Genomic DNA, 22,952 nt, shown 5'->3' on the forward strand with positions numbered 1-22,952 from the left:
TTATCTACTGCATTTGTGTGGGTATACTAAGCCTACACAGCCTTTTTTCTCCTGCCAAAATCAACCCCTCCCCTTAGTACCCCTATACCAAGCATCAATTATCTCCCTAAAAGTACTGAGCAACCCCTTTTGGTCTCAGTCACCCCCCCCAGCAACCTTAACTTGGTCCCAGCAGGTCTCCACCTCTCCCCTCAGCAGCTCATTCCTACATCACAGAACGGTTAGACAACACACTCAAACCGCAACTCCCCATTTGTGTGTGTACTTTCAGCAGCTCAAAAGAAACAAAACTGAGACTTTGAGACATTCACTGGCAGTGTGTTTGCATGCTCGCTTGGCAACTTATTCAAAAGCAGATTGATGGGAAAAAGACTAAAGACAATTCCATAATTCTATAAGGTACACCTAAAGTTAGGCACCACTGATACCCACATGTGATTGGTGCCAATAACTAGGCTTTATTCTATAAATATGCATTAGTGCATAACTGCATGGGGGTGCTAACACAGGCACAGCATGGGTGTGTCATGGGAATTTCACCTAGTGACACGTGCAACTTTTAGAATACAATTGTGTGTGTGGCATAGTGCAGTTAGGTGTGCCGACTTATGCCCGCCATTAAGTTACATAAGTATATTTTGGTGTGCCAATGCTGCCTTACATCTGTATTCTAGAACAGCTTTGGTACTCCTAAGTGCTGTTACAGAATTGGCACTAAGCGTAGCTTTTTGTGACTCTATTTATGGCACCAATTTATCAAAGTCCTAGAACCAAAGCATTTGAAATAGTCTATATACTGTACCATGCCCAAAGTTCTGGCCGCTCTGGGAACACCGGAGACAAAGTCTGGAAGAAAAGAAAGATAATGCTATAAATCTTTGAGGGACCAGAATCAAACAGAACAAGTAGTCTGCTGATTTACAACAGAGCTTCTAAGACAGAGCTGCAGTTGCACTCCAGTGATTAAAAAGGCATGGAAAAGAAATGGTGTCTTCCTATTGCTTGTATATGACTGCTCTGTGTCCTTTAGGTTATCTTGTTGTTTATTGGTTAAATTTTTTATCACGTTAAGTTACTTCACCAAAAAACGCACACTATCACCACAGACTTTCAGATGACATCAGTTCTAGAAAATCTATAAAAAGGTGTATAATGTCTTTATGTAAGTTCAATTTCTCTCATCCAAAGCATTTAAGAGAATCAATGTTAATGTTATCCCTCTGCTCGATTCTTATCCCCATATCTTCCCACATTCATTTTAAGATTCTCACTCTGGCTCATAGTGTCTTGCATTCAGGTCTTCCCATCTACCTTTCTGCTCTTATTTCCCCTTATACCCTCCCCTCCCCCTCTAGGGTGCTCTGCTCCAGTCTGTCCTCCCAATTGACTCTACCTCCCCTACAATGTTCTTGCCTAAAGTCGACCCATCATGTTGCCTTTTCCTGTGTTTCTTTGTCCCTTTGGAATGCCCTCCTGATTGACCTCCATGCTGAGCAGTCCTACACTCGATTTCGCTCTCTCTTCAAAAACTTACTTAATTTGTTCAGGCTTTTCCTTCTTTCTCCCTCCCATGACTGGAACCAGCCGTGTTAGCCTCCCTGAGACATTTTTCTCTACCTTGAACCCTAGCTAGCTTAGCTATCTGCTCATCATGCTTTGGCTTTTTGCTTCACTCTGTCTTTTTAATGTGCTTTGGCGTTCCATTCCAACCTGCTTGATTGATTGATTGCACACCGCTCTGATTATTGTGAAGGGCAGTATATCAAGCTCAAATAAACTAAAATGAACTAAATTTTCTTCTCTATAACTAAAAATAAAAATCTATGCAAAATAGATGCAACGTTTCAACAATGTAGCTTAGTTCATTGAGGTGTCCTTTTACTAAGCAGCAGTAAAAAGTGGCTTGTGTAGTGTGGACTTGTGAAATTGGCGCACGCTGGGCCATTTTTTTTTACTGTGGCTGGGAAAAAGGGCTTTTTTAATGGGGGCAGTAAATAGTCATGCACTAAAATTAAAAGTAGCGTGTGGCTATTTACTGTCTGCGCCTTTACCGCCACCCATTGACCTAACAGTAAGGGCTCATATGCTACTTGTACGGTAATCAGGAGGTGCACGCCAATGTGGCCGCGCTGTCGATTACTGCTGGCAATGTCTCCCGCAGTAGAAAATAGAAAAATATCTTCTACCGCGGGGAAACAGCACGCGCCAACTTCGAAACTACTGCAGGGTGCCCGCGCTACCCCTGCGGTAGTGCCGATTTCACACATGCTACCCGCTGCTTAGTAAAAGGACCCCAGAATGCTAAGAAATATTATGATCGTCTACTAAACGTTTCACAGCATCATTATAGACCATTAACAGTGCGTGTTTTCAGATTATTTGTCCTCTTGACACCAACATCCATCCGACTTTCAAGCAACCACAATGCTGCTTAGCACCAAGCAGTTTACCTTCATTTTTAAGATCTCTTCTGCTTTACTACCTTCATATGTGAAGATGTTCATCTACATCACCTCCTGAAATTTTATAAAGCATCATACCTTCTATACCATCCCTGTTGAAATCACCAACAGCAACAGAATATCCTAGAATGCAAAGAAAGATGAGCTGCCATACAACTGCATTAACTTTCCCAAAATGCATGTTTATTTGCTTAATACCAGAAGATGCACATCACCTAACTCATCCAAATCTTGATAATTTCATCTTAAGTAGTCACTTAGGGGTCTGTTTAATAAACTGCTTTAAGAAGCTAGTGTGAGTTTTACCGTGCAGTAGATACAACATGAACCTGTTCCAACAACTATTGCGTGTTACAATATAGAAATAGGAACTGATGGCAGATGTTCTATCCAGTCTGCTCATCCAAACCAACTACTAATCTCTACTGTCCTTTCCTCTCCCTTAGAGATCTTCTGTGCTTATTCCATGCCATCTTGAATAAAGATACAGTCCTCATCTCCACCCCTCTACTCAGAAGCCATTCTATGCCTCCCCCACTCTTTCCATAAAGTGATTTCCTTACATTACTCCTATCCCATTTCACCTTCACCTTAGGCCCACTTGTTCCAGAGCTTTTTTTCAACTGAAAGAGACGCGCATCCTGTGCATTTATGCCACAGGGTTATTTAAATGTCTCTTATCATATCTCCCTTCTCCCGCCTTTCTTCCAAAGTATACGTATTGAGATATTTAAGTCTATCCCCATACGCTTTATGAAAAAGACCACCAACCATTTTACTAGCCACCCCTTGGACTGACTCTATCCTGTATAAATCTTTTTGAAGGTACATAAGAATTGTACACAGTTCTTTAAATGAGATCTCATCAGAGACTTATACAAAGGAAGTATCACTTCAGCATTTTTTTTTTTTTTTTGCTTTTGCCATCATATTTTCTACAGGTTTGGCCACCTTAGGTTTATCAGATATGATTGGGCCCAATTCCCGCTCTTCTTTCATGCAGAGAAATACTTCACCCTTATACTGTACCACTCCCCAGAACTTTTGCAATTGCTTCTTAGATGGAAAGATGACCCCTAGCGGTAGTACTATACGACTACCACTAGGAGTCATCAGCTCCATTTTGAAACCCAGAGGGGAACCGCTCCCATCCTGTGCCAGTAGACTATCAGGGAACTCCTCGGTGAGTTTCAGGGATGGAGGGAAGGATCAAGGTTCTTCGGGACTTAGGATCTGATGTTGAGAACTATGGCACAGGAGGGGGGGGAAATCGGATGTGGGATAGCGATGGGGGGATTTTGTGGGGACTCATCCACAGCTGTGACTTTCTTAATTTTTGTACAGTTTAAGCAGTACTGAAGCCTGCATTACATGCACTGGTGCACCCGGTCTACCTACCAGGACATGTAATACAGCCCCTGTGCACAGGTGTCTGCCCTGTGTGTTAAATGCATGGCAGGTACTGGGCATCCCCCAGGGTCTACTTCACAGTATGCATAAGGCTGCCAACTTGATCCAGATTCACCTGACAGGGTTGAACCAGTCTTGGGTTTACCCCATCACATTCAGGGAACTTGTAGTGTTGCTTTTCTTATGGAATGTAATGGGGAAATCTGAACTACAAGTCCCTGCATGTAATTTCAGGCAAATGTGGATCCAGTTGGTAACCCCAAGTTTGTACTTAAAGCAGCTCAACATCAGTTACTCTACCCTATGGAATTTCAACTAGCTGTTCATTTTTATTATGTTCAACTATCTGTTCAAATCCTGTTTTAACAAAATCTAGCAAAATAATTACCGTATTTTTCAGACTATAAGACGCACTTTTTCCCCCCAAAATTTGTGAGGAAAATGGGGGGTGCGTCTTATAGTCCGAAGGTAGAGATTTGGCAGGCCGCCCGCCCTCCCTCCGAGTTCGGGATCGCCCTCCCTCCGAGTTCGGGATCGCCCTCCCTAGGGTTACCTCCCCTCCCCCCGGCCCTGTCACCACCTCTCCCCTTACTCACGCGACCTTCCCTGGTGGTCGCCGAGACCGTCATCACAGGCAGCATACAGGAGGATGCAGAGCAGCGCGCTGGGCAGGAAACAGGGGGCTCTTTCCTGCCCCGACGTCACTAGACCACCAGGGAAGATCGCGTGAGTAAGGGGAGAGGTGGTGACAGGGCCGGGGGGGGGGGGGGAAGGAGAGGAGATAACCCTAGGGAGGGCGATCCCGAACTTGGAGGGAGGGATTCGGACAAGACGCACCGGAGCACCTAGGTTTTAGAGGAGGGAAAAAGTGCATCTTATAGTCCAAATTTTTTTTTTCCTATTTCCCTCCTCTAAAACCTAGGTGCGTCTTATGGTCCGGTGCGTCTTATAGTCCGAAAAATACGGTAGCTTATTTAAAGGTACAATATGTTAAACAAAATACTGTCAATAATACTTGTGAAGTGCACTTGTTTTTCAATTACTTACTCAAGTAGCTGTCATCATACATAGCACTTGCTGACCTGGTTGCTAACTGGTTACTATATTTAATGCTGAATTCAGAAGGGTCATATCTGTTGTTGTTGTTATTATTATTATTTATAGCATTTGTATCCCACATTATCCCACCTATTTGCAGGCTCAATGTGGCTTAAGTAGTTTTATTATGACAACAACATTACAGGATATCAGATACAATTAGTGATGTGTACAGCTTGTGTAAGGGGGAAAAGAGGGAAGTGATTAGGCGGGTAAGTATAAAAGGTGGACTTTCATAGCTGAGTGGGATGATGATGTGGGTTAGTGCAGCTATGGGTTCTCTTTGTAGGCCTTGTTGAAGAAATAAGCCTTTAGAGATTTGCGGAAGTTATTTGTTTCATCAATTGATTTCAGGTCTGTAGGCAATGCATTCCATAGCTGTGTGCTCATGTAAGAGAAGGAGGTGGCATGCATCAGCTTGTATTTTAGTCCTTTACAGCTGGGGAAGTGCAAGTTGAGAAATTAGCGGGATGTTCTTTTGGCATTTCTTGGAGGTAGGTCCACGAGGTTTCGCATGTAGATTGGGGCGTCTGCATGAAGAATTTTGTGTACAATCGTGCAGATCTTGAATGCAATGCGTTCCTTGAGTGGGAGCCAGTGAAGTTTTGCACTTTCATATTTGGTTTTTCCAAAAATCAGTCTGGCGGCAGTATTCTGGGCTGTTTAGAGTTTTTTGATGGTCTGTTCTTTGCATCCGGCGTATAGTGCGTTACAGTAGTCCAGATGGCTTATTACCATTGACTGTACCAGGGTATGGAAGATGTGTCTCGAGAAGAAAGGTTTTACTCTTTTGAGTTTCCACATGGTATAGAACATCTTTTTCGTCATGTTTTTCACGTGTGTGTCAAGCGTGAGGTTTCGATCAATAGTAACTCCAAGAATTTTCAAGTTTTGTGAGACAGGAAGAGAGCAGTATGGTGTGGTTATGGTGGAGAAGTTTTTTGTGTTATGTTGGGAGGTGAGTACAAGACATTGTGTTTTATCTGCATTAAGTTTTAGTTGGAATGCATCCGCCCAGGTGTGCATGATATGGAGGCTTTGGTTGATTTCGTTGGTGATTTCATTTAAATCATGCTTGAACGGGATGTAGATTGTGACGTCGTCTGTGTATATGTAAGGATTTAGGCCTTGATTGGCTAGAAGTTTGGCTAAAGGTATCATCATTAGATTGAATAAGGTTGGTGAGAGGGGGGATCCTTGGGGAACTCCACATTCAGGTGTCCATGGGGGTGATCTGTCTGCATATGTTGTTACTTGATATGATCTTGTGGTCAGGAATCCTTTGAACCATTTGAGAACTGTGCTTCCTACTCCACATTCAGGTGTCCATGGGGGTGATCTGTCTGCGTATGTTGTTACTTGATATGATCTTGTGGTTAGGAATCCTTTGAACCATTTGAGAACTGAGCCTCCTACTCCGAAGTATTCTAGTATATGTAATAATATTTCATGATTAACCATGTCAAAGGCGCTGGACATGTCGAATTGTAGTAGGAGTATGTTATTGCCCATAGGAATTGCTTGTTTAAATGAGTTCATTGCGGACACTAGAACAGTTTCAGTGCTGTGATTTGACCTAAATCCTGATTGGGACTCATGTAGAATTGAGTGTTTATTTAGGTATTCAGTTAGTTGTTTCGTCACTATGCCTTCCATGAGTTTGGCTATGAGCGGGATGGATGCTACTGGGCGATAATTGGTTAGTGTTATGATTGGGGTCAGAACCCCTCTCAAACTTACCTCTTTCCTGGGGGTCAGCTTCTTAGCTGGCTTCTGTTTCTTTTCTCTGTCCTTTCTGAGCTGGCTCTGTCTCTCTGTGCTGGCAGCTTCCAGCAGCATGGGGTTAATTGTTTTACTTTACTACAGCTGTGTGGGTGGACTGAGTTAGCTCTACCTCTCTTTGGGTGTACTGGCTTCAAGTGCTTCACGGTGTTGCATTGGTGTGAGTTGGGCCTCTCTGGGTCAGTGTGCTTTTGCCTAGGTCTAGGGAGTGTGACATCATCAGGGAGGGCCTTGATAAGGAAGTGGTGTTGTTTCCTTCAGAGCCTTTGCAACGGTGGTGTTTGCTTTAGGTAGGGTGGTGCAGTGTGCACTTCTGACTTTGTGTCTAGTTTCCCTGCTTGCTTTTGCTAAGGTCCAGGTTAGTGTTAGTGCAGTGTGCACTGGTGACTGTGTGTTTAGCTTTCCTGCTTTTCCCTTATGGCTTCCCTGCTTTTCCCTCTTGGTTTTGGAAGCATTGCTATGTGTAGGGCTTTGGAAGCTCTGTTGCTGATAGAAGTACTTCAGGGTTTGGTGTTGTTAGGAACACTGCAGAGTTTGCTGTTAGAAATACTTCTGGTGTTTGTGCTATTGGGAGCATTGCAGTCTTTGCTGTTGGTGTTTGGTGATTTAGAATCACTTTTGGCTTATGTGTTAGCTTCCCTGCTTTTTCCTTGTGGCTCCCCTGTCTTCCCTTTAAATGCTAGGAGCTCTTCTGGTTGCTTGCCAGAGTAGTGCTTAGGAAGCACCTTGTTAGTTTTGTATCTAGCTTGCTAGAGCAGTGCTTAGGTAGCTTGTTAGTTTTGTGTTTAGCTTGTTAGTGTAGAGCTCTGCTTGTAGCTTGGTGCTTAGTAGCACATGTGTTAGCTTTGTGTTTAGTTCCCTGCTCTGTTAGTTTAGGGCTTAGGAAGTCCCTTTCTTGAGCAGGGCTTAGGAGCTCCTGTTTAGTATAGGGCTTAGGAAGTCCTTTTGTCAGTTTACTGTTAGGAACACTCCTGCTGGTTTAGGGCTTGGGAGCACGTAGATCAGTTTAGGTTTAGGAGTACTTCTGTTTCCAGTCCTGGTCCCTGTGTCATCCGGTATCCAGTAAGTCCTGCCAGCTACTCGAACCCAAGAGCTCAACTCCTGGGGGGCTTAGTAGCTAAGTGCAGGTGAAGCTGTGTGGACCAGTCTGGTGTGCTCCAGTCCAGTGTTCCAGTCCTGTGTCCTCCAGTCCGGGGGATTCCAGTCCATGTGTTCCGGTTCGCTGGGCAGTGCCTGCAGTCCCTGACGGTGTGCTTGCCCAGTGTTGGTTGGTGGGTTTTGCCTGCTGCTGTCGCTCCTCGGCAGCAGCCCAAGGGCTCACGTTTGCTCCAGAGCCCAGCCCCGCGGGCTCTGAACCTGAGAACCTGACAGTTAGGTCCATTGTACTTTTCTTGGCATCTTTTGGTAGCGGTGTAAGTAAGATATTTCCTTTATCCGTGGGAAAGAGCCCATTTTAAAGCCTGTGGTTTATGTGGTTCGTGAGGTCTGTTTTGAATTGTTTGGGTGCAGATCTTATTAGGCTAGTAGGACAGATATCTAGTTTGCATTGTGATTTGGCGTATTTACCGAGCCAATGTGAGGTTTCATCTGATGGGAGCTTGTCGAAGTTGGTCCATGTGAGATTTGGTTCTGATGATAGTTTGTGGGTTATGATATCTAATGTATGTCCTTTGTTGTGGGTGGGTTGTATGTTCGGCCAATGAAGCTCCCATAGTTGGAGGAAGTCCTTGCATTCTCGTGCATTGCTTGAGTTGGTGTCTTCAAGGTGAAGATTGATATCTCCAGCTATGAGAAGGTTCTGTGTGGAGACACAAGTATTTGATATGAAGTCCATAAAGTGTGTTTGTGAGTCTTGCCAGTTGCCGGGGGTCTGTAGAATAAGATTAGGTTTAAGTGATCACGCAGGTTGGAGTGGTTGATTCTGACTGAGGCTATTTCGAGTTGGGGAAGAATAGATTCTGCTGTTGTTGTGACTGTGAATTGAGATTTATATATTATCGCTATGCTTCCTCCTCTTTTTCCTTCTCTTGTCCAGTGGGTGATTTTGTGTCCTGGAGGACAGAGCTCTAAGATGATTGGATCTTTGGAGTCATGGATCCAAGTTTCGCTAATAAGTAGGAAGTCGAGGTTGTCAGCTGTGATCCAGTCGGTTAGTATTGTGGTTTTATTAACTGCCGATCTCGCGTTAATGTATCCTATTTGTAAGTGGTGTTCAGTTGGGTTTGAGGTAGTAATAATTTTTATCAGCTGCCTGTCTTCTTGGTGTGTAGGTTTGTTGTGTCCTTTCTTTCCTTCTTGTGTAAATTTTTGGGTAGGCATGTTGGGTCTGGATTGTGTGGGTAGTTTATGAGTTATGGGAGAAGTGTTATCTATGTTAGTGATTGAGTGTGTGTGATGGGTTAGGGAGAGATAAAATGTGATTAGGAATATTGTGCTGGGGTTCACGTCAGTGTTAGTTTGCGTATTAATATGTGTGTTTAGAGCGTTGGATTCGATTAGTAGGCAGTAATGCAGTTGCCCTAAGTTAGTTATGTGGAGAGTAATTAGTGTGTTATTTGGAGCGGATTTTCTAGCGTGCTGAGCAAGTAAAGCATAGCAAAGTATTTAAGTCATTTAGAGGGAGCATTTAAAGGCAGTACTTTAAAGGAGTTTTTTTTTTTTCTCTCAGTCTCCTACAGCGTTACTGAACAGATTAAGCATAGCAAAGTATTTACATCATTTAAAGGGAGCAGTTACAGGCAATAACTTTAAAGGAAGATTTACAGCATGCTACAGTGTTGCTGAACCGGTAAAGCATAGCAAAGTTTTTTAATCCTTTAAATAATTAGCTTATTTGAAGGTACAATATGTTAAACAAAATACTGTCAATAATACTTGTGAAGTGCACTTGTTTTTCAATTACTTACCCAAGTAGCTGTCATCATACATAGCACTTGCTGACCTGGTTGCTAACTGGTTACTATATTTAATGCTGAATTCAGAAGGGTCATATCTGTTCACAATTTCAGCTACTTGATCGGAAATTAATTGACCTGCAAGATCAAATATTTGCAACAACCTTTTAATATGGACATGAGTGGTTTGTGTGAATTTATTTATTTCAATTTGATAATTCAGTCCAGAGCATTTCCAGTAGTAATCAGTTGTGACATAAGAGTTTCTTCCTAATATCTTAAAATAACTTACTAAACCAAAACAACCCCAACCATCCTTATCCAAACTGAACCCAATCACTTACTGGGTTAATAACCAGTCAATCATGAGTTATCTTCTAAATCCTGATTTTACTAAAAATATACCCCAATATGGTACCCCTTCAGACCCCTAACCCCTCCTCATATAGCCTAAATTCTGATAATTATAGCTTCTTAGAAACTGACTTGGGTAAGACCCCTGTCAGTGATTGCATTTGCCCTCCCCCTACTGAGAAGCGCTGAAAATCTGGTCTGGCTATAACAACCAATTAGAAAGTAAGTGGATGGAGACTGCAATCTCATATCTTCTGCTCTTCCAGAAAGTAAGGTTCAAGGTTTCAAATTTTATCATCCAATTTAGTTCCATTGTACATTCAAACAAACAAAACTGAGCACACATTAATTGCTGACCAAATATTCAAAATGAATTTTCCAGAACAAACTACAGGAAAAGTTGGATACTGCATTGGAGACTGATCGATATTTCAACCCTTAAAACAACTATATACATATAAGTGTGCAATCATTTAACGGGGGAAGTTATCAATATGGGCTACTATTAAGACAGGTTATTTTACCACTAACTTGTGCTATTTTAGCACAGGTCCCATTTTATGCAATGAAACCTAGTTATTAATAACTGGGGTTAACAGTAAAATAACACGTCTTGGGGTTAACAGTAAAATAACACGTCTTGGGGTGTAATTATCGACATGGGCTACCGTTGTCAGGTTATTTTACTGCTAACTCCAGTTATTAGTAAACAGAGGGGGAAGTTATCAATGTGGGCTACCACTAAGATGTGTGATTTTACTGCTTAACCACACCTAAATTGGGCACCATGTTATTTTAGCACAGGTACCATTTTATGAAATTAGACCTAGTTATGCCTGGAACCGTCTTCCTGAACCCATACGTCTAGCTTCTTCTCTACCTGTTTTTAAATCTATGCTGAAATCCCACCTTTTCACTTCTGCCTTTGGCTCCTAACCACTACTTATTCGCCCTCCTCCTCTCTACCCATTAATTCCCTTGCCCAATAATGTCTTGTCTGTCTGTTCTACCTAGATTGTAAGCTCTTTGAGCAGGGACTGTCTCTTTATGTCAAATGTTCAGAGCTGCGTGCATCTGGTAGCGCTATACAAATGCTATTATTATTAGTAGTAGTAGTACTAATAACCGAGGTTAACAATAAAATAACATATCTTAAAGGTCCATGTTGAAAACTTCACCCCTTAATTAAAGAAAAAAAGAAATGGCTCTAGAAACTGAAATCACTGCTATATGTAATACAAGTGAGCTAAATGAAGGGCAATCAAGCTATTGTGACATCACTGATGAGGTTGGCACTTAGGCATTGGTTGAATGAGGCATTATGACATCACAGTATCGGTTCTGGTTACCAGAAACTGAAACTCTTCACACTAGGGGTCATAGTTATCAATGTGGGCTACCATGAAGATGTGTTATTTCATTACTAACTCATGCTATTTTAGCACAGGTCCCATTTTTGCAATGAGACCTAGAGGGGCATAATCGAAAGGGGCGACCAAGTTTTCCTGAGGACGTCCTGGCAGGACATCCCCGCGAAGGGGCGGGGAAACCTGTATTATCGAAACAAGATGGGCGGCCATCTTTAGTTTCGATAATACGGTCAGGGAAGCCCAAGTTTCAAAATTTAGGTCAACCTTAGAGATGGTCGTCCTTAGAGATGGTCGTCTCCGATTTTCGGAGATAATGGAAACCGAGGACGCCCATCTCAGAAACAACCAAATCCAAGCCATTTGGTCATGGGAGGAGCCAGCATTCATAGTGCACTGGTCCCCCTGACATGACAGGACACCAACCGGGCACCCTAGGGGGCAATGCAGTGGACTTCAGAAAAAGCTCTCAGGTGCATAACTCCCTTACCTTGTGTGCTGAGCCCCCCCCCCCCCAACCCACTCCCCACAACTGTACACCACTACCATAGCCCTTAGGGATGAAGGGGGGCGCCTACATGTGGGTACAGTGGGTTTGTGGTGGGTTTTGGAGGGCTCACATTTACCACTACAAGTATAACAGGTAGAGAGAGATGGGCCTGGGTCCGCTTGACTAAAGTGCACTGCTTTACCCACTAAAACTGCTCCAGGGACCTGCATACTGCTGTCATGGAGTTGGGTATGATATTTGAGGCTAGCATAGAGGCTGGATAATTTTTTTTTTATTTTTTAGGGTGGGAGGGGGTTAGTGACCACTGGGGGAGTAAGGGGAGGTCATCCCTGATTCCCTACGGTGGTCATCTGGTCATTTAGGGCACATTTTTGTGGCTTGGTCATAAAAAAAAAGGACCAAGTAAAGTCGGCCAAGTGTTCGTCAGGGACGCCCTTCTTTTTTCCATTATCGGCCGAGGACGCCCATGTGTTAAGCGCACCCCAGTCCCGCCTTCGCTATGCTTCCGACACGCCCCCATGAACTTTGGTCGTCCCCGTGACGGAAAGCAGTTGAGGACGCCCAAAATCAGCTTTCGATTATACCGATTTGTGCGACCCTGGGAGAAGGACGCCCATCTCCCAATTTGTGTCGAAAGATGGGCACCCTTCTCTTTCGAAAATAAGCCTGCTAGTTATTAATAACTAGGGTTAAAAGCAAGACTTGATAACTTCTTCTCAAAGGTTTGTCTTTGCATAGCAATGATGATATTGAAAACAATAGGTAGCCAGGAAGGTAAGCAGCACAGACACAAACGAGTCTTAAAGGTAAGCTGCTTGGCTCTGTAGATAAATCACTGAAGTGCAAGACTGCAGTATTGCATTTACTGACAAATGCTTTTAAAACATCTGTACTGATTATGTGCAACTACTCATACCCATTGAACCAGATCTATCCACAGCTCTGAGTAAACTGACTGCCTGCCTAACCGCAACTCAGAAATGGGTAAACAACAAACTTTGCCTGAACCCAAATAAAACAGAGATTCTTTGAGTACCAAACACAAGTGAACAAATACCCAACTTCAAATTATCTTTTGGGAAGTATGAACTTACCTAACATCACAGGTCAGGAATCTTGGGATACTGCTAGTCTCATCACTCACTCTGATCCTACAAATTCAAACAACCTTCAAAAATGTCTCTATCACCTACGGCAGCTATGAAATCTCTCTCCATATATTGAAAAGACAAGTCTGATTACAGTGGTCCATGCCATGATAACATCACGACTAGACTACTGTAATGCCCTGTACACTGGCCAAACCAAAAAGAGTTTGTATCAGCTCCAACCAATTCAGAATGCTGCAGCAAGACTGATAGAAGGCTGCAAGTGGCATGACCACATCACACCCTTCCTGAAAAAGCAACACTGGCTACCAGTACCTTACAGGGCTAAATTTAAAACTATGTTTGATTTTCAAGACCCTCAGACAAAATGGGCCAGAGTACTTAAAGAATAAGTTAACTCTTTACACACCTTTAAGACCTCTAAGGTCCTCTCAAGGATCATCACTATCTGTACTCTCATCAAAAGAAATTGTACAATGTGATAACTGCCAGCGAGCCTTCTCAGGAGTAGCCCCCGTGCTCTGGAATTTACTCCCAGAAAGGCTACACATAACTCAAGACTTCAGGAAGCAGGTGAAAGCCTTTTAATACGTAGGGTGACTAACTATACACCCATTCTGCACCTGGACTAGCTTGCTACACATACTGTAGCTGATAATAATGAACCTGTCTGGGCCTTCTCTGAACCAAAGTCCTGAAGCCTGAAGCTGACAGTTTAAGTGTAAAAAGCATAGCCTCTATGTGACCCTGAGGCACATAAGCTCTTGTGACAAGCTAAGCTGACAGGCTTTGCAGATACAGGACCATGAGGCAATTTTCCATAGAAGATGTTTACTGAAGTTTGTTGTTAGCGGTTGCTGGCAAAATGGACTCCAATGTAGCAAGTGGAAGCATGCTAGGAAGCTTTGGCCCTCCCAACTTATCTTGATCAGTGATCGAAACTAATGATTAGCATTCTGCTGGAACTGTATGTAGACAGAAAGGTATAAGAAGTGGCTGTCAGCTGAATGTATTTGTTGAAGTGCTTAGAGGTAGTACCTATGTACAGCCTTTGTATTTCTTCCATGAGAAAAGCTCATAGTCTGTATTTTCCAGCTTGGTAAGTGCCTGAAAATAAATACTACTTTTTCATATCTATCTGTGTGGCATCCACTTTGTTTCTCCCTAACTACTGGAGTGTATGGAGCATTCCTCTGGGTTGGGAAGAGCAGATAAATTAATAAACATAGCTCAGATCAGTTCCTTATCTCTTGTTTAACTATACAAAGAACTTGCCTTGATTTTAACTAACCATAAAATTATCCCAACTGACTCTGTACCATGCAACTTGGTCCTATCATATATCTGCTCTTGGTCTCTCAGCTATATGGTAAGCCGAATTGTAGAAACCATTTAGCATCATATCTATGTTATTTGAATGCTGCTAATACATGCTTATTAGGTGTATCATTAGTATTATGCTAACATTGTATTATATCTCTGGCATTTGAATTTCAGTGCTCTTAAATATGTATATTTTTTATACTATTTCACGGTAGCTCTATTATAAGGTTTCACATTAATTGTATTTATGTTTATTCTTGGTTATTTTACTATTGTTATGCTGTTAACAAAATTGTAAGTTTTATGTTAAATTGTACCTGCTGTACATCGCCTTGGGTGAATTTCTTCATAACGGCAGTTAATAAATCTCGTTAGATAGATAGATAGATAGATAGATAGATAGATAGATAGATAGATAGATAGATAGATAGATAGATAAAAAATACAATGAAGAGCCCAGGTGCGAATACAGGAGGGTATCTTGGAACAATGATGATATATTTTTACTCAGTTAAACATGTCTTTACATTTTTCCATTGTTCAGAAATTTTGGTGATATTTTGAAAAATGTAAGAGAGATCTGATTTTGTGGAACAATATTTCAAGAAGGTTCTGCCGACATGAAACAAGCATGAAGCCGTCTCACGTCAGGACACTGATGAGAGCTCCCCAGTGGAAAAAAAATGATTTGTAAAACTTGTTCTAGTTTTGTTAAAAGCTAGGATCTAAATATATATATTTTTTTCATGTCAGAGATAAGAGATTTTCAGAGAAATTCTCATTTTAACTGAACCTTCTCTGTTAAATGCCACTTAGGAAGTAATTCTCTAAGGAGCTCACTAAAGTTAAGACAGCAAGAATGTGCATAAATTCTGGTATTCTAGTGATTTCCATGAATATGTGAAACACATACGTGTGTAAATGCCAATAATTCGGCTACGCACTAGTACAAATATTTTTTTGATAGTACGCCCTTTGCTGGTGGACATGCATATGGGTGAAGGCTGGATGGAGAGTTCGCAGGGGGCGCACATTTACACATATACCCCCCCCCCCCCCCCCCAGGTTCTATATATGGTGTCCAAAGTTATGTGCCCAACTTTGGCGTGCTTCTGAGATGCACGAGACAATTAACTGGATAATGAACTCTAAACCTCTTCCTACTTATTCATCTTCTCCAGCCTGCCTGATCCTGCTTCTCCCTGGCTGCTCCAGTCCATCGGCTCCAGCTCGTTCCATCGGCTCCAGCTTGTTCCAGTTTATCTGATCCAGCTACTTCCTGCCTGTTCATCTACTCCAGCCTGCCCGATCCTGCTTCTCCCTGGCTGCCAGTCCATCGGCTCCAGCTTGTCCCATCGGCTCCAGCTTGTTCCAGTTCAACTGATCCAGCTACTTCCTGCCTGTTCATCTACTCCAGCCTGCCCGATCCTGCTTCTCCCTGACTGCTCCAGTCCATCGGTTCCAGCTTGGCCCATCGGCTACAGCTTGTTCCAGTTCAACTGATCCAGCCTCTTCCTACTTATTCATCTTCTCCAGCCTGCCTGATCCTGCTTCTCCCTGGCTGCTCCAGTCCTTCGGCTCCAGCTTGCTCCATCGGCTCCAGCTTGTTCCAGTTCATCTGATCCAGCTACTTCTTGCCTGTTCATCTACTCCAGCCTGCCCGATCCTGCTTCTCCCTGGCTGCTCCAGTCCATCGGCTCCAGCTTGTTCCAGTCCGTCTATTCCAGCTTCCCCCAGCCTCTCCCAGTCCGTCTGCTCCAACTTGTTCCAGTCCCCCTGACCCAGCTTCTCCCTGCTCCCTCCAATCCATCTGCTCCAGCCTACTTGTTCCAGTCCATCAGCTCCAGCGTGTTCCAGCCTGCCTGTCCCAGCTGCTCTAGCATGTTCCAGTCCAGCTGCTCCAACGTGTTCCAGTCTGCCAGACCCTGCATCCCCCTGCTCGCTACAGTCCATATGCTCCAGCCTGCTTGTTCCAGTCCATCTGCTCCACCATGTTTCAACTCGCCTGATCCAGCCCCTAGCCAATCAACCTGTCTGCTAGCCAATCACTTGTTCCTGCCTGCCTGCTAGCCAATCAACCTGCCTGCTCAGCCATTGACTTACCTACCTGCCTGCCAGCTTTTCAGCCATAGACTTACCTAATCGCCAACCCAAAACCTTGCTTCAAGCCCTATCTATCTGCTTAATACTTCAGTCATTACATACTCACCCATTAACTGTTAACTGTTAACTGCTCAACACCTCAGTCACTATATAGTCACCTGCTACACCTCAGTCACTACCTATGGCCCCTGTCCATGTTCTCTTCCTTGCCCTGTCCCTTCCTAATCTTCTTTCCCCCCCACTCCCACTGTCTACCATTAGAACTACCCGCTGCCCTCCCACCCTGCCCGCAACCACAATACCCTATTCACCTCTATCCCTCACCTCACCATCCCTCTTGTCCCCCTCCTCCTTCCTGGCTCTCAACCTTCGGCACTTCCTTCCTGCCATTAACCCATCCCCTTTCCTCCTAAGTACACCCCGTCTTCGTCGCCTTCGTCGCCCAACCTCCCCCACCCTCCTCCGCACTCTCTTGCTCCTCCTCCTGCTATCCGCAGGAGACATTAACCCTAATCCGGGTCCCCCCCACCTGTCCCCATCCTATCCTTGTGAACGGTCCCGGGATGTTTCCAATCTCGTCTCTATTCCCCTCCTTCCCCCCTCCTCCCTCCCCTTCTCATGCGCCTTGTGGAATGCCCACTCAGTCTGCAACAAACTGCCTCTCACCCACGATCTCTTTATCTCTCGCTCCCTTCAACTGCTCGCCCTCACCGAAACCTGGATCTCCCCGGAAGACACTGCCTCAGTTGCAGCCCTCTGCCATGGAGGCTATCTCTTCTCCCACACGCCCCGCCCAATCGGCCGTGGCGGAGGCGTTGGGCTACTACTATCACCCTCCTGTAGTTTCCAACCCCTCCACCTACCGCAATCTCACTGCTTCCCATCCTTCGAAGTCCATTCCATCCGGCTATTCTACCCGCTACCACTCAGAGTGGCAGTCATTTACCGCCCCCCAGATAAATCCTTCCCTTCCTTCCTTACCGACTTTGATGCTTGGCTCTCTGTCTTTCTTGACCCCTCATCTCCGTCCCTCATTCTCGGAGACTTTAACGTACATGCTGATGACCTATCCGACCCCCATACTTCTAAGTTCCTCACCCTAACATCCTCCTTCAACCTCCAGCTATGCTCCACCACCCCTACTCACCGTGACGGACATTGTCTTGACCTCGTCCTCTCCTCCTCCGGCTCACCCTCCAATTTCCACGTCTCAGCTCTTCCTCTCTCCGACCATCACCTGATCACATTCACACTTCTTCACTCCCCCCCCCCCCTCCACCCCGTCCAACTTTAACCACCACCTCCAGGAACCTCCAGGCTATTGACCCCTCCACCCTATCATCTACTATCTCTAATCTCCTCCCCTCCATCACGTCCCTCGTAACTGTCGACACAGCGGTCTCCGCTTACAATACCGCTCTCTCCTCTGCTTTGGACACCCTCGCGCCATCCATCTCCCGTCCCACAAAGCGCACCAATCCCCAGCCCTGGCTGACTCCTTGCATCCGTTACCTTCGCTCCTGCACCCGATCCGCTGAGCGCCTCTGGAGGAAATCTCGTACCCTTTCAGACTTCCTCCACTACAAATTCATGCTATCCTCCCTCCACTCCTCCCTATTCCGTGCAAAACAGGACTACTACACCCAATTGACCAATTCTCTCAGCTCCAACCCTCGTCGTCTCTTCACCACCCTTAACTCCCTCCTAAAAGTGCCCCCCGCTCCTACTCCCCCTTCTCTCTCTCCTCAATCACTGGCCAACTACTTCCGCGACAAAGTGCAAAAGATCAACCTTGAGTTCACGACCAAACCTCCACCTCCCCTTCACCCTTTAACCCTCTCCCTCAACCAACCTACCCAGGTCTCTTTCTCCTCCTTTCCTGAGATCACCGAGGATGAAACTTCCCGCCTTCTTTCCTCCTCGAAATGCACCACCTGTTCCTCTGATCCCATCCCCACCAACCTACTCAACACTATCTCCCATACTGTCACCCCCGCCATCTGTCGCATCCTCAACCTCTCTCTCTCCACGGCAACTGTCCCTGACACCTTCAAACACGCTGTTGTCACACCTCTCCTAAAAAAACCTTCACTTGACCCTACCTGCCCCTCTAACTACCGCCCCATCTCTCTTTTACCCTTCCTTTCCAAATTACTTGAGCGTGCCGTTCACAGCCGCTGCCTTGACTTTCTCTCCTCTCATGACATCCTCGATCCACTTCAATCCGGTTTTCGCCCTCTGCACTCAACAGAAACAGCACTCTCTAAAGTTTGCAATGACCTGCTCCTGGCCAAATCCAGAGGTCATTACTCCATCCTCATCCTCCTCGATCTTTCCGCCGCGTTTGACACTGTCAACCATGATTTACTTCTTGCCACGCTATCCTCTTTTGGATTCCAAGGCCCTGTCCTCTCCTGGTTCTCCTCTTATCTCTCCCACCGCACCTTCAGGGTACACTCCCATGGATCTTCCTCCACTCCCATCCCACTATCTGTTGGAGTTCCCCAGGGATCTGTCCTTGGACCCCTTCTCTTCTCAATCTACACCTCTTCCCTGGGCTCGCTGATCTCGTCTCATGGTTTCCAGTATCATCTTTATGCCGATGACACTCAGCTATACCTCTCCACACCTGACATCACCGCGGTGACCCAGGCCAAGGTATCGGCCTGTTTATCCGACATCGCGGCATGGATGTCCAACCGCCACCTGAAGCTGAACATGTCCAAGACTGAGCTCCTCGTCTTTCCTCCCAAACCCACTTCTCCTCTTCCTCCACTCTCTATCTCTGTTGATAACACCCTCATCCTCCCCGTCCCATCTGCCCGCAACCTCGGAGTCATCTTCGACTCCTCCCTCTCCTTCTCTGCGCATATCCAACAGACTGCCAAGACCTGTCGCTTCTTCCTCTTCAACATCAGCAAAATTCGCCCTTTCCTCTCTGAGCACACCACCAGAACTCTCGTCCACGCTCTCATTACCTCTCGCCTTGATTACTGCAACTTACTCCTCACCGGCCTCCCACTCAGCCATCTATTCCCCCTTCAATCAGTTCAGTACGCTGCTGCACGTCTTATATTCCGCCAAAACCGATATACTCATATCACCCCTCTCCTCAAATCACTTCATTGGCTTCCAATCAGATATCGCATACAATTCAAGCTCCTCCTCCTCACCTACAAGTGCACTCAGTCTGCGGCTCCTCACTACCTCTCCACCCTCATCTCCCCCTATGTTCCCGCCCGTAACCTCCGCTCACAGGACAAAGCCCTTCTCTCAGTACCCTTCTCCACCACTGCCAACTCCAGGCTCCGCTCATTCTGCCTTGCTTCACCCTATGCCTGGAACAATCTTCCTTTACCCATACGCCATGCCCCCTCCCTACCCATCTTCAAATCTCTGCTTAAAACTCACCTCTTCTATGCTGCCTTCGGCGCCTAACCGCTCTAGATAGACAGAATGCCCCAATCTATCCCCTCTATTAGATTAACTGCTCACTCGTCCTCTAGATTGTTCACTTGTCTTTAGATTGTTCTCTTGTCTTTTAGATTGTAAGCTCTTTGAGCAGTGACCGTCCTTCTATGTTTAAATTGAACAGCGCTGCGTAACCCTAGTAGCGCTTTAGAAATGCTAGTTAGTAGTAGTAGTAGTAGTAAACCATCAATAATTGGGTGCTAACCACCAATTATTGATGTTAATTAGCATTCATTAAAATCTGTGCACAAATCTGGCTGCATGCTCTTCTATAAGGCATGGCGTCAACGCCCATGGCGTGTACCCCCAAAAGGAGACATGGCCATGGGCGTGTCAGGGGCATTCCAAAACGCTGCATGAGAAATTACAGAAAACTGCCTAACCACACCTAACTTGGGCGCCAGCATTTACACCAGGTTTCAGCAGACGTAAGTCCGGTGCCTAGAAGTTAGATGTGGGATCCACGCTAAACTCTATTCTATATAAGACTCATGCTCTTTATAGAATATCGCTTAGTACTGAATTAACGTCTAGGTTTCGGTGCCGTTTATTGAATTCCCTCCATAACTTATGCAGATGTTTCCCAAATCTAGGTACAAACATTTATGCTGGCTCTATAGCTTACGCCTGGAAGAATTCTGCACCAAACAATTTCAAATTCTGCAAGCTTCTTAAACAATATTTTTGCACCCACAGCCATCCACCTTTGTCCCCAGCTCCCCTTTCCCTACACCCAAACTTCATCAATCTCACAGCTCCCCGTCCCCATACAGATACCATCCATAGTTATTTTTTCCAGCCCCCCTTCCTTGTACAAATACCATCCATATTTATTTTTTCCAGTTCTCCCCCCCCCCCCCCCCACACACTCACAATTCATCCATCTTACAGTCTCCCTCCCTCCCTCCCTGTACACACATACTGTTCAGCTTTTTCCAGCTTCCCACTTCCACACTCACCAATCCAGCTGCATAGGCACACATCAGAAGTACCTCTTAGGGCAGGAAAGAGTCCCCACTCTTTCCTGCCCACTGCCTCTGCTCTTTCTGGTACCACCATACTTCCTCAAAATGGCTGCCAATTCTTCCTGCAGCAGTCTCACGAGATTGCCGCTTGAAGTTTTGGCAGCCATTCTGAAGAAGCAGTAGTCCAGCAAGAGTGGCAGCAGTGGGCAAGACAGGGCTCTTTCCTGCCCCCGATGAGGTCACTAGACCACCAGGGTGTGTTAAGTTAGGCCCAGGGAGGGCCCACCAAGGCGCGGGGGACGGGGCGGCCAGCCGGCCTTTACTGCAGTCCCCGTTCCCACAATACTGTACTGCACTGTGGGAACGGAGACCACGGTAAAGATTCTGCAAGAAAAAAGCAAATTCTTTGTGACTGGAAAATTCTGCACTGCGCGGTCGTGCAGAATTCTGGCAGGAGTAACAGCTCATATACTTGTGTCTAAACACATATGTTTATGTCTGTGTATATACCCAGTTACAGTAGTATTTTATAAGGGAAAGAAGGCAACCACTTTCCTTATAGAAAAGGTTTCAAGTAGGCACCATCTAGGCACCTGAATATAGATGTATGTTTATAGAATTGCACTCCACATGTATATTCCATTTTTATCTACACTGAGAGGCACAAATATTAATTGTACAGAATTAGGCTGCTTTTGCTTTTACAACACTATCTGAAGGTAGAAATCTCATGCCCTTAGAAGGCCTCAGTCTTCTAAATTCCTCTCGTAACCTGCAGCTGACAACATACATACACTGCCAGCTCTTGTGAGAAGGCTGCTGCAGGGCTCGTATTCTAACAAGATGTTAAATCCGAGGCTCTGAGGAGCTCAGAATTTACCTCTGCTTGCAGCAGATTTTATCAGTTAGTAAGTCAAATTACTTCATTACTCAAGTTATTATGAGCATTACCAGCTACATAAACAAAATTCTAAGAAAAATTAGACTCAAACTGATAATACTTAATTGCTTAAACTGTGTAAACCAAAAGGGATCAATATATAGCTGGCACGGTGGCAGTATGAAGGTAAATGCAGATGCCGGTACTTAAGTGTTAACATGTACTTAACACTGCAAAAATGGCCTAATGCAGGACATATTAAAGCACCTTGCGTTAATTCTGCCATAACAGGATCAGTCATTTTAACAAGTATCTTTTTTTTTGGCTGGAGATGTGTCATGGGTGGAGAATGAGCATTAACCAGTTAGCACGCTGACACTACCACATGCTAACCGGTTTATGCAGGCTAAATAGGGGGCAGTAAGTGCCCCCATAATTTTTTTCTAGTTTTCACATGCTAAACCTAACACTAGAACACAGCCTGAAAACATGTTTAGAATACTAGAATTCACATATGTGTGCACCTACTCATATAAATGCTATTCTGCAAATACCTGCTTAACTTACATAGCAAAGAGGACATACAGATGGGTAGAGCACGGGAGGGACACAGCCGAGGATCGCACTTACACCTGTAACTTATAGAACACTGTACGTTACATATGTCCTAGCTGCACATGCCCCAGTTGTATGGCTAGCGTGTGAGCATTTAAATGTATCTTAAAAAGGAAAGTAGTTCCCTGCTTTCCTTTATAGAATAGACTCCTTCTGCTTGTCCTCTGGTGCCAGTACAGAATTGCCCCCTTACCCTCTCATTCTGTAACAAGTTGCTTAACTTTTAGCACCACTGGCATGCTTAACTTCATAAAATACTGCCATTTGTGCCTAAATGTGTGTTAAAATGGCTTACCCCCAAGTTGTGCATGCCAATTTGGCTGTGCGGCCAAATTACGTGCACAATTGCTTAACAAACTAATTAGCACCGATAATTGGTACTTAACCAATTAGTTTTAATTTGAATTTACACGCACAACTTTCTAGGTGTATTCTATAACGCAGTGCGTGTAAATTCTAATGCACAAGGTCAAAAAGGGGGCATAGCCATTTCAAAAAACTATGCACACTATTATGGAATACACCCAATCTGCGTCTAACTTAGGCACAGGTATTTAGGCCTGGTTTTAGATGCCCTAAATGGTGCGCCTACATTTTAGGTACAACAA

General features: G+C 44.8%; 1 protein-coding gene across 3 annotated transcripts in view; it reads right to left on the reverse strand.

Moving 5' to 3' along the window:
* The window catches only part of ITGAV (integrin subunit alpha V), a 162,164-nt gene that overhangs the window by 84,062 nt on the left and 55,150 nt on the right, over window positions 1-22,952 (reverse strand). For 2 of the 3 annotated variants that reach the window (XM_030210296.1, XM_030210294.1), the window contains exons 7-9: window positions 9,659-9,784; window positions 2,541-2,585; window positions 803-846 (exon numbers count right to left, since the gene is read on the reverse strand). In XM_030210296.1, the coding sequence (XP_030066156.1) occupies window positions 803-846; window positions 2,541-2,585; window positions 9,659-9,784 (215 nt within the window). Of the gene's footprint in view, window positions 1-802; window positions 847-2,540; window positions 2,586-4,919; window positions 5,006-9,658; window positions 9,785-22,952 lie in introns of all 3 variants that reach the window. The other variant, XM_030210295.1, reaches the window with a different exon arrangement.

This window comes from Microcaecilia unicolor, chromosome 7 (assembly GCF_901765095.1).
Source record: "Microcaecilia unicolor chromosome 7, aMicUni1.1, whole genome shotgun sequence".
NCBI lineage: Eukaryota > Metazoa > Chordata > Amphibia > Gymnophiona > Siphonopidae > Microcaecilia > Microcaecilia unicolor.